This window comes from Puma concolor, chromosome E3 (assembly GCF_028749965.1).
Source record: "Puma concolor isolate L17-30 chromosome E3, mPumCon1.1.hap2, whole genome shotgun sequence".
NCBI lineage: Eukaryota > Metazoa > Chordata > Mammalia > Carnivora > Felidae > Puma > Puma concolor.
The window spans coordinates 4,133,241-4,145,278 of record NC_141682.1 but is presented as its reverse complement, the minus strand read 5'-3'; the positions used below and the strand labels follow the sequence as shown (position 1 = coordinate 4,145,278).

The 12,038-nt window shown below is 61.4% G+C and overlaps 1 protein-coding gene across 2 annotated transcripts in view; it reads right to left on the bottom strand.

Annotated features, from left to right (window-relative positions):
- Positions 1–4,484: 4,484 nt before the first annotated feature.
- The window catches only part of FOXK1 (forkhead box K1), a 69,626-nt gene continuing 62,072 nt past the window's right edge, over positions 4,485–12,038 (bottom strand). For both annotated transcript variants that reach the window (XM_086691312.1, XM_086691313.1), the window contains one exon: positions 4,485–11,690. In XM_086691312.1, the coding sequence (XP_086547438.1) occupies positions 11,422–11,690 (269 nt within the window). In that variant the 3' untranslated portion in view covers positions 4,485–11,421. The remainder of the gene's footprint in view (positions 11,691–12,038) is intronic.

Here is a 12,038-nt window from a genome sequence, read left to right as displayed (position 1 = left end):
AAGTCTTACTCGATGCCCACCACAACCCCAGGCTGCGGGCAGCAGGCCTAGAGAGGAGTAGTTCTGGGGGAGGTGTGGCCACAGTATTCCCACCTGCAGACTGGGTGGAGGCTCAGGGCGATGCCCCGGGCGGTGACCATGGTGGGTGGGGAATGCTGGGCTGGGCAGGCAGGGTGCTGGCGGAAACGGTTTCCAGAGGGACTGGAGCCCAACGTGATCCCAGAGGCCCTTGGGCCTAGGGGTGGGGAGGGGCAGGCCTACTTCCCGGGGCTTGCTGCACCTGAGGGGGGACTGATGTCGGGCAGCAGGATAGAGAGTGGATGGGGTGGCCCAGGAGACAGGGAGGTCGCCCGAGTGAGGCAAAGGCCACCAGGATGGCAAGTAGGCCGTTTCAGCAACCGTTCACGGGGAGGATTTGTAGGACCTGGGGACGGATTTGGGGACAGGAGGGCGAACAGGGACAAATCACGGCAACAGCAGGATTCTGGCTTTCCGGGAGGTGCCATTCCCTTGGGATTGGGGCAGAAGAGGAGGAGTTTGGGGAGTCACTCATTCAACGAGCGAGCAATGACTGAGTCCCTTCACTGTGCTACTGTTTCAGGTTCTGGAGAACAAGGGAACAGGGGAGGGGGGGCCTTCCCCCCCCAGGGAGCTTACAGTCAGCAGGTGGGCAATGATCGACTATGCAAATGCACAGCTGCCTAGCAGTGGTAAGTGATATGGAGGGAAGAAAAAGCTGAGTGAAAGCAGTGCGCTGTGGGAAGTCGGGTGTCTGGGCAGGGTGGTGGGGCAGGGGGGCCTCTGAGGGATGAGCAGTAAGGACACACCTGATGCCGGAGAGGGGGCGGAGGGAGGACCAGCCAGGCACTCACCTGCCAGAATCCCGGACGTGGCGGTCTGAGATGCCGCGCCGGCACCCAGGAGGTGCTGAGGGCGGCTGGTGCCGGGGACCTGGAGACGGGGCCGCAGAGTGCCGAGGAAGGGAGCTGGCGAAGGGAGTCTGTCCTGGGCGGTCTTTACGGGAGGCCTGCCCCATGCCCAGCACCGCAGGTCAATGATCTCCTCGAACCGGGGGACAGCTCGAGCGGTTTTATTACCACCATTTGAAGGATGGGTGGACTGAAGCTGAAACTGGGGAAGGCGCCCAAGGTCACACACCTGTCAGCAGAGAGGCGCTCGGAACCGGGGGGGGGGGGGGGGGGGGGAGGGTCCCCGTGGCAGCCACACTGTGCGCTGCCTGCAGAGGAAGGGCCAGAAAAGTAGCGTCTGGGAGAAGGCGGGGCCGTGGAGGTCAAGTCCTGAGAGCCGCTGAGCCTGCGCGCGGGGCAGGCACGGACTCGGCCCAGCTGGCACAGGTCGGGGCCAGTCAGGCGAGAAGCACCTGGCTGTTCTGTTTGATCCCGTAGGCACGGGGAGTCGCAGCTGCTGCCGGGAGTGGGGAATGGGCAGCAGGTGGGGCGGGGGGGGGGGGGGGGGGGGTTGTCCCAGAGCCCGGAGGGGAGGAGGCACCTGCGGGCGGCTGGCCCCGGGCCGGGCTGCAAAATCTAACTGCAATCCACTGCCCTGCCGTTGCTGGAGCGTTTGCTGCAGGAAGCGGCCAGGAGCAGGAAGCACCCTCCCGCCTTGCGGGAGCACCCGTGTTTCGTGTTGAAGGGAGAGGCTGGCTCCGTGGGGCCGGGTCTGCAGAGCCCCAGCCCTGGAATCACGAACACACGGGAAGTTGGGTGTGAAAATACCGGCGGATAGCTCACTAATGACCCGTGGTTTTGATGCGAGTTTACTGGCTCATTGGGCCACCGCATAGACATCAGGCCCAAAGGTTAATGGCACTGGGGAGCCTGGGTGGCTCGGGCAGTTAAATGTCTGACTTCGGCTCAGGTCATGATCTCGTGGTCCATGGTTCGAGTCCCCACGTCGGGCTCTGCGCTGACAGCTCGGAGCCTGGAGCCCGCTTCCGATTCTGTCTCCCTCTCTCTCTGCCCCTCCCCTGCTCGCACTTTCTCTGTCTCTCAAAACATGAATAAACGTGAAAAAAATTTAAAATTCAAAGGTTAACGGCATTTAGACCTACAAAACTGGAGACCTAGAAAGGAGTTCAAGTACTAATTTCATAGCTTAAAAAAATGTTTATTGAGGTAAAACATGAGGAACACCAATTCTGAGTGAACTCAACGAGCTCTGTCATTTCTATCATTCAGTGGTACGAAAGTAAACGTTCAGCTAGCTCGTTGGGGGGGCACAGGGGCTGGCTCGTAGCGTTTGATAATTTCCGCGGTGTAAATACTCCCCAAATGGCAGAATTCCAAGCTGCCGACGCGACGTCACTGGGCAGCCCGGGGAGCCAGTTACGGTCGGACGGTCCGCCCGCTGTACGGACGCCATGGGAGGGGGTGGCCCAGGAACACAGGGACAGGTGGCAGCGAGTGACGAGTCGAGTACTCACTACCTTTGTTTCCAGTGTAACTTAGAGAATTAACATTTTTTTTTTTAATTTTTTTTTCAATGTTTATTTATTTTTGGGACAGAGAGAGACAGAGCATGAACGGGGGAGGGGCAGAGAGAGAGGGAGACACAGAATCGGAAACAGGCTCCAGGCTCTGAGCCATCAGCCCAGAGCCCGACGCGGGGCTCGAACTCACGGACCGCAAGATCGTGACCTGGCTGAAGTCGGACGCTTAACCGCCTGCGCCACCCAGGCGCCCCGAGAATTAAAATTTTTACCGATGGCTTTAGCAACGGGCTCACAAAATTCCCGGAGGTGTGGCAGGCGGCTCTCACGAGCAGACCCCGCACACCAATGCGAGGCCGCACGGCCACCGCCCCGCTGGCTCGCGGTGCCTCGCTTTTGTCACCGTGCCTTAGTGCTGCCTGCTCACGCTTCCTACACGTGCCAGCCGACGGCATTTAGCCTTCCCCGTGGCTCAGCCCGACGTCCCGAGAGGCGTCCGTGTGGCGGTCTCGAGCCGTGTTGTGTTCGGCGTGTGACTGCAGGGCGGGTCGCCGCTCGCCGCTCTACCGTCGGCGAAGAATGACTCGGCTGTCTTCCGGATTCTGGCAGTTGTGCACGCAGCCGGGACGCAGTCTGTCGTCTGCGGGGGGGGGTGCGCCCGCTGGCTTTGGCGCGCACCCCGCTTCACGAAGCGGCTTCGCCTGCACCGAGAGCTTGGCTGTGTGCCGGGGCCATTCCCTCCCTCTCCGCGCACACACACCCCAAGCACCTTCCCAAGGGTGATATTTGACTGCTTCTTACAACAATGTTTCCATTTGTATAAACTGGCATCTTAAGGTCTTACTAGTGAGAAATGGTCGTCTTGATCAAAACTGAAACTTGGGGCGCCTGGGTGGATCAGTCGGTTAAGCGTCCGACTGTTGATCTTGACTCAGGTCACGATCTCACGGTTTGGGAGTTCGAGCCCCACATGGGGCTCTGCACGGACGGCGCAGTGCCTGCTTAGGATTTTCTCTCTCTCCCCCTCTCCCCTTCTCTTTCCCCAAATAAATCAATTTTAAAAACCTTAAAGAAAAACCGAGACTTAAAAAGCTACACGTTTCAGAAGGACGCTAACTAGCCAGCGCAGCTCACAGGGCTTATTCTCACTCTTGCTCGTTATTCGGCTAAAATCCTGAAATGTCCCGACTGTTAAGGTTGAGCTCAGGCTTACAGTTAGCATCTTGCGATGGCGGTGGGGTAAGGTGAAGGAAAGCAGGGTTCAAGCTTCAGTTACAACCGCAGGCAACCGCAAAACCCGAGAGAGGCCAGTTGTTTGGCTCGGCGAGGTGACGGGGTCACGTGCACAAACGCTGGAGAACCTTGACCAAAGATGCGTCTGTGACAAATGCACGTTTCTATGAAATCCCAAGTCAGGACTGGCACCCTTCTTATGACGGCTGAAATCGTAAACCCGGCCGGGCTCTGCAAAGCGGGGGGGGGGCTCTCACCGCAGCTGACGTGCACGATGGCCTTTAATGCACAGAACACTGTGAGGCAGGGGCCCCCATTTTGCAGATGAAGAAACAGGGCTTCTTGGAGGCGGAAGCCCCCCCCCCGCTGAACTGTGAACCCAAGTCTGTCCAGGCTCCGCCCCTGGTGGGTGCGAGGGCCCACCTGCGAGGCGGCTACGGGCGTCGGTGGGCTTCCCCAGCTTCGCGGTCGGTGCCTGGGAGCCGGTGGAGGCTCCGCCGGCCCCTCTCCGTCCAGGGGCAGATGTGACTTGTCCTCCCGTCCCTGGAGCTGCAAACACGCACACTCAGGGAACTCCCCGGGGCCCAGGCCAGGCCAGGAAATCACAGGCACCTGTCCGTTGGCTTCTTCCCGGGAAAGGGCTACCGGGCACAGTGGGAGAAAACACACCTTCCCCAGGAACGGCCCCCTGGGGTCAGGCACCCCCCCCCCACCCCGCCCCGTGCCAGGGAGCAGACAGTGGCTGGGTGTCCACCCGTCTGTCCCTCAGCAGTCACTCAGAAGGACCACACAGAGCCCCGGGTCACTTCTGTAATATATAATTTTATTTCTGGTTATAGAAACAAATGCTAAGAGGAGAAACAGAACTTCCCCATCCACATACAACAATTTAATAGATAAAAGGACAGTTAAAATAAATGGAAAACAAAAAGTAGAAATTTGCAACTTTGTTATAGCTTTAAAACATTAACGTCTGATACAATTAGAAATCACATTCAGATCTCAAACTTTAAAAAAAAAAAAGTATGGCTCCTTATTAAAAAAATACTGTATCCCATTTGAAACGAAAACGCAGGCAGGCCCAGTGAGGTGGGCCTCTCGTCTTTCCGAGGACGGGAGCGGACGGGACCGCGGGCCGTCTGCCACCTGCCACCTGCCAGGGCATCTGGGTCCCTCCCGGGAGGGCTTCCCGCATACGGACGCCCGCCGTGGGCCCAGGGAGCCGAGCCCTGCAGCACAAGCCACTTTCCCATCCAGCGTGCCAGAACCCAAGTCTCCACTGCGTGGGCAACCACTGCTTTTCAAGCACTGATGATGAAACATACGGTGAAAAGATACTTCAGACAGCCACTGTACAAACACGCTCACGCGTGCACTCACCCCCAACACCCGCCCCCCCCCCCCCCCAGTCACTTTACAGGGAAGGTAACAAGACTCTGTACTGGTTTAATCCCTCATCATGTGGGCCGTGCTGCGGGCACGGGGTTTGCGGGGCTGATCCGGGCGAGAGTCTGGGTCCCACTTTTGTCTCATTCCTCCTTCACCCCATCCTGAAATACAGACTGAGCCGCGTAAATTAAGTATCCGGGGATCCAGAAAGCCTTCCGGGCAGGGAGCTGGGAGGGAAGCAGGGAAGGGCCAATGCTTGATTTTAAATCCCGTATTTGTGGATTAAAAAAGGAGAGGAGGAGGAATCTGGGTCAGTTAACACAGAAACTTAGACGTGATGAGCTTAAGAGGCAGCAGGCACAGGTTGACATCCTTCACGCCGGTTAACTTTGTGCGGGGAAAACCCACCCGAGTCAAAGCCCTCTTGCGGTGCGGCCAGCTGGCTCAGCACTCGGGGCGACAGGTCACTGGGTGCCTCGGGACTCTGGGAGACAGCTCAGAGGAACAGCCCTGCCACTGCAGCTAAGGAAAACATCGTGCAATGTGCCAGACGATGTAACAGCAACCCAGGGCACATGGCCTGTCTACACGGCCGCATCCCTCCCGGGCCTGGCCTCCCCAGCACTTTCTACTGTTTCTGACGCGGAGTAAACCACCAATAAATATTTAGATGAATCAAATGAGCAAACTATTCCAGAAGAGATTCCCAAAGAGAATAAGCCAGAATTCTTCCAATTATCATCTGAGTCCTAAAATACCTGGGTTGGAGCAAAGAGGAGAGAGCCGCCTGGAGACTCGCCGGCCCGCCTGGGACGAGACCAGAACCTGCGGAGGGAGCAGCGGACGCAGCTCCGCCTCCTGCCGGCCCCTGGGGCCTGCCCCTCACGTTCCCCAGTGCACCCAGATGCCAGCAGGTGCCAGGAACGGGGACAGACATGCCCAGAAATGAAGTCACTGCTCCGTTCACTCTTTGCTGAATCCTCACGGCCAAAACCAGCGGTTAGGAGAACTGAAAGAGACGGGGTCCCCAAGCCTCACTAACGCGAAGAATTTCCTCCCAATCCTGTGTAGCAATGCAGTGCAGCCTCAGCCCCGGGCGGCGGGCAAAGCTTCAGAGGAAGCCCCGATTGGGAGCGACCGGCAGGAGGGCCTCCAACCACTAGCTGGCTGCGCTCCAGCGTCCCGGGGACCAGGCGTGTGTCTGGGGGTGGAGGCAGGGGTCATTTTCGAGATGGGAGCCGGGCCTCCCGCAAGCAGCCGGCACGGACACTCGCTCTTATGTGGCGGAGGCACCGTGGGGTCCGTCAGGCTCGCAGAAGTGATCCTGCGGACGTCCGACCTCCCTTTAGCTGTCCTGTGTCCCCCCTCCTGGGGGGAGCGGGCGCAGGCAGCACCCCTATTTTCTTCCTGGGGCCCTGGTGCCTCTGCGCGGACCTCCTAGGACACGGTGGAGAGGCAGGTAGTGGAGCGAACCTCCAGGTGGCCGCAGGGCCGAGCCGGGGTTGCCGAGCGCCTTGGCAGAGACGGCCCCACACGGCCTGGGGCCCCTGAGGACTCTGCGGGACAGGCGGTGGCCTCGCTCAATGCAGGAGGAAAACGATTTTCCTTAAACGCAGCCGGGCAAGCGGTCCTGTGTTATTTCAGTTTGGAGAACGTGCCTGTGGCTGCGTCACAAAGTCCCGTCCTGGAGCCGGCACCAGGGACAACAGTGGAGACCTCGGCCAGCTCCTGGGGCTGCCGAGGACCCACCCGGCCAGGTCCTGAGCATTTAAAACCTAACGCGGGAGGCGAGGCCTCGGGACAGAATGCGTAAAAGGAAAGGACCGTATAAAACTGGAAAACAAGCTGAAAACGAGGGACAGACACCCTGCAAAAGACTGCGGGCGCGGCCACCCCTGTGGAGGCCCGTCTGGAGGGCAGCCCCACACGGGCACGCGGACAAACTTACATTCTTCTCAGAAAATATTGCTTCGAGGCTGAGGTATCACAAAGGCGGCTTGCGGGGGGCTGGGAGGAGACGTTCTTTGCTTTAAGCCAAGCTAGCAGTGGGGCTGTGGGTCGGGGGGCCTGGTGGGGACTGTGGGTCGGGGGGCCTAGTGGGGACTGGCGGCCACGTGGCCGGGCTTCCTCTTAGCAGCTCTGCCTCTTGGGACCCGCAGAGAGTCGCGGTGCCTAAAATAAGCAGCTCACGATCCCCTCAGCATCTGTGCGCACAGCTGCCCTGACCCCTTTTCTGGGGGAGCTACCGCCTCTCAGGGGCGCGGGGGGCGGCGCTGTGTGACCCCGAGATGGTCCTGCGTCCCACACACAGTCGCTCGAGGGCAAAGCGGAATGTGAGGCGTTTGGAGAAACACACACCCACGGGACTCACTTCTGGGCTCTAAGAGCTCGGGGAACATCGTTTCTTCCCTGACGCTTTCTCACGTTCAACTACACGTTCAACTAAGCATCTTTTTTCAAATGAGGCCTCTTTTTGTCTCTGTAAAGAAACTGATCCCGAGGCCAAAGGCACGCCTTCTCCTTCTCCTGAACTCTGAATGGAGCGACCTTGTGCGCTCCCTCTGGATGCTCCACGGAGACCCAGTCTCAGAGGAAAGGAGAACACTGATTGAATCACGCCCACAGCCCCAAACTGGTCTTCCGCCAGCCCCGGTGAGGAGCAGGAAAGGGACCAGGAGGTCCCCGCTGAACCCATCGGGGCGCAGCGGGGCCCCCACCCCCCGGCCGTGGCGGCACCCCCACCCCGCCAGCTCGAGAATCACAGAATAGTCATTTTAGTGACTCAGAAATCCCTCGTCACCTTCGCAATTTGGCCTGGCTGTTAAACAGAGAACAAAAGGAAGACCGCAAACCTCGAACGTGAACCCACCGGACCGAGAGCGGGGAGTTGGCGGGAGCGGCTGTAAGCACGCGGACCTGTTCCCCCCCAGCGCGGGGCTCAGTGCACCCGGCCATCGGTCCTGCGGTCCCCAGGGCGTGGGCCGAGGCCGAGAGGGCTGTGTCCCAGGACAGGGGTGGGGGCGGTTCTGGCAGGTGTCTAACCTCACCGGGGAACGTGAGCCCTGTTACCTTTACGACTTTACAGAGAAGGTGGAAAAGGACGTCTGCCGGAGCCCCTGACGCTCTGCCTCAGCCTGTCCTTGCACCACTCAGGACAGCGTCCGCGGCAAGAAAGACGCGGACCGCTCGTGAGGTCCACGCTACGGTGGCAGGGGCCGTGCCTCTGTGGCCTTTTGCGCCCCGCACCGTGGCACTCACTGGGCCCCGTGACACGGCCTGTGAGCTCTGGGTACAGGCCTTTTCCTTCCACTGCCCACCAGACCATCCAGGTGGGAAACGCTCAGCTACTGAGTAGTTACTTCTGTGACTTCCTTCCTGTGCAGAGAGGGTATTTTCCTGCATCTGGTGCCGGTCGACGGGGCAACAGGTCAAGCAGCAGACAGAAGGGAAGCCGGTTGCCAGGGGGAGAGGGCCCGAGTGCCCTGTGTCGCGACGCAGGGGAGGCGGGCCCTTCCCAAAGCCCGCACACCTGCCTGGCCGCCCCCTTCACACGCACCTGGGCCCCCGGGTGACCAAAGAGAAGGTTCTGAGACCCCTGAGACCACACTGACACCAGGATGGTGCCGGGATCGAGCTGTTTCCGCTTCTCCCCAACTGGTGGGGGCTGGCCCACCCTCTACAACCCACACCTGTGTCGGGTCACACGTGGCCAGATTCTGAGGGCCGCGGTTCCTTGGTCGTTTATAGCCTGGCACTCCTGCTTCCAGTGTGGGGGGGGGAGACCATCACTCGGTCGGCTCCGGGGGCACGGAACGACCTTTTCACTCTAAGGTGCATCTGGTCCCCAGGTGCAGGCTGCCCTCAGCCTTCCGGCCACCAGTCCCAGGCCAAGGGTGGGCAGCAGGCCCGCTCTTGGGTCGGAGGACCGTGAACCCACCCAGATGCCCACCGTCTGTGAGCCCGGACGGGCAGCTCCCCCAAGGCCTAGCCCTGCCCTTCTCAGTCCCGTGAGCTCCCCACGAGGCAGAACCCACCAATGGACACCCTGCCCTCTCTCGTCTTCCCTCTCCTGGAACCACTGCCCGAACATGGGGTGGGTCATCACCAAAAACGAACGGAAACCAAAGCGTCTCCAAAGCCGGGCAAGCAAAGGGTCGGCGCCAGACTCACCAGACCTGGCGAAGGCCCGAGGCTCTTCCGCGCCCACACTGTCCTGCGTGTCCCGTGCAGGCTGCCGGCCCAGCGTTCCCACGGGGGCAAACCTGGGGCCGTCCTGCCGGCCGGTGAGCAGATACAGTCCCCTCGGCAGGACCTCCTGACAGCCGACCTGAAGGCAGGCCCTGGGTTCGGATCCTCCCAGGTGAGGCCCTCGCAGGGGGCAGACTGCCTGTGCGACACCCACCACCCCACCTGCCCTCTCACGCACACACCAGACACTGCGGCAAAGGACAGAGTTTATGAAACAGAAATCGCCAACGTGGAACAGAGTGCGGTTTCCCATCACCGAGGACGGCACGCCCGGCCACTTCCACCCCAGTGTCACCGGAGGCAGTGGGTGAGGACTTCACAGAAGAGCTTCTCTCCCAGTTGAAGTTGGTGCCACAGACACGAGCAGTTTGGGGCTTGAAGAATGTCGGACCAGGTGTCACAGGCCGGACGGGAGGACACTCTGTATTTGTCCTCGGCGACTGATGACCACGGCAGTGAGACAGAGCCCGTCCGCCCGCCCCGGCCACGGCCTGGCCACGCTTGGCACATAAGCCCGTCTTGCCTGAACGGCCTCGAGACTGTTCTGCGGTTTCTCCTTCGCTCCGAGCTGGCGCCTGACCTGGCCCACTAGGCCCGCTCCTTCTCTCGGGGGCTTTAGGGGCCGAGCTCGCTCCCTGTCACTGCCGCTGGGGCGGGGGCCTGGGGAGGCAGCTTTGCTGGTTGGAGACCGATGCTGAGGACAGGTGACTTCCAGGAAGAAAAACTGTTCCTACTGGACTTGTGTGCAGGGCCCGGTGTCCACCGTCAGAAAAACCAGTGCTGGGGTGGCCGGCCGAGTTTAGAGTCGCTTTTCACAGACCACTTGACGTTTCCTGAGAATGTTCTCCGAGAGGAGCTGAAGAGCTAGAACGTGGACCCCAAACTGGGCTATAAACCAGGAGTGCGGCGGCCTCACCTCCGGCTGTGGTGACGGCTCCAGGAGGCACGGGGCGTCTGTGAGCGCAGGGCCTCGGTCCCGGGGAGCCTGGCGTCACTCGCTGGTCACGCGGCCAGGTCGCAGGCAAGACCGATGGAGGCAGCAAGAGCCGAGCACAGGGGCGGTGTGGCCCCGGCACTGCGGGCACAGGATACGGCCTGACTTACAGCAGGAGGTACGTGTCGGGTGGTAAAGCGACCACCACTTGCTGACGGTATCCGAGAGGCGCCCGCCAGCACTGTGCGTCCCATGGCATCCAGGCACCGGGGCCCCGGGCCCGCGGAGGACACAGGGCTCGCCGATTCCCGGTTTCGGGGCCTCTGGACGAGGACCCTCGGCCGCTCCCGCCCACACAGCTTTCCGCCCCGAACGCCAGTCTGGGAGGCCGTCGATCTTTCTTGAAGTTAGCAGACAGAGCGGCAGGACTGACTCGTCACAGGATTAATGCCAGTAAGAAGCCCAGGCCTACGGCCGTCACGCTGTCCACAGACACAGACCTCACAGACACCTGCTTCCTTTCGTGTTGATCTCAGATTTGAGACGAAGCCTGAATCCCACCGTTGCAACAAAATAAGAAAGCCAAGCCTGAGCCCCGCACCCCAGATTAATGCCAATGCTTTCTGTGTCGCTACTTTAGGGAGAAAACCCCACGGGACGCTCCTGCCTTTCTCCCAATCCGCTGCAGAGAGGACCCGTGCCGCTGCCGTCCCCTCCCTCGCACGACGGCCTCCTCCGTCTGGGCCTCCGGGGGCCACGGGTGCTCCGGCAGCCTCGCCTCTGCTCGCGGCTAAGTCTGCCCGTGATCCGTTCCTCCAGGCGCCGGGCCGCGGCCTCGTCCCCCACGCCCTCGGCCACGGGCCCAGGAGAGAAGACGGTGCAGGAGAGAAGGAAATAAAAACAAACAATTCCCGAATCATACAATCAGCGGTCTGAACTTGTTTATGTGTTTTGTTTTAAACCACAGCAGGGGCAGGAGACAGAACAGGGAGGACGAGTGCGTCCAGGTGCGGGTGGAGGCCGAGACCGTCCTGTCCGTTTGGCACGTGCGCAGGTCACCGTGGAGCCTTCTTGTCGCGGTCCGCAAGCGGCAGGGGGGTCGGCGGTCAGGGCCTGGCTCCAGAATCCCTTATGGCGAGCGTCCCACTCGGCCCGTAGGCAGGCGTCTTCACTCCCCGGTTCCGGGTCCCTGCGGGCCGGCGGCTGTGATCACCCCGGCCTGCGCGGTCACAGTCCCACTGGGCTCCTCTACGCGCGACCTTTTGACCTCGGGCTCCCCGGTGGAAGAGGCGGCGGAGGCAGCGGTGGCCGGGGCGGTGGCGGTGGTGGCCGCGGCCGCCGCCGGCTCCTCGGGCCCCACCTCGCACACCCGCGTGACCACCACCGGTGTGGATGAGCTCGCCTGGGCCGCCAGGAGCTGTAGGGGGCTGGTGAGGGCTGGGAGCGGAGGAAAGAGAGGTGCGCGTTGGCGAACGGCCGAGAGCGGCACACGGGGAGCCGCTGCGGGAGGGCCGGGCCGACCACGCGGGCACCCGGATCCCGGCCCCTCGCCGGCTGGGCCTCGAGGGCCGCGCCCTCCCCGACCTGACCCTGCTCTCGCCTGGGGGCCCTCCTCTTGCTGATCTCTGCGGACGCCCGGGGCCCCCGCCCCCTCCCTGCGGCTGCACCCCTGCTTCAGTTCCCGCCGGGACTCGCCGCCCACCTCCGTCTATTTTCCGACCCCACGGGTGTGAGCGCTGGGCCGTGAGGACTCTGCCTTCGGCAGGGCGCCGGCCCCGGCCTGAC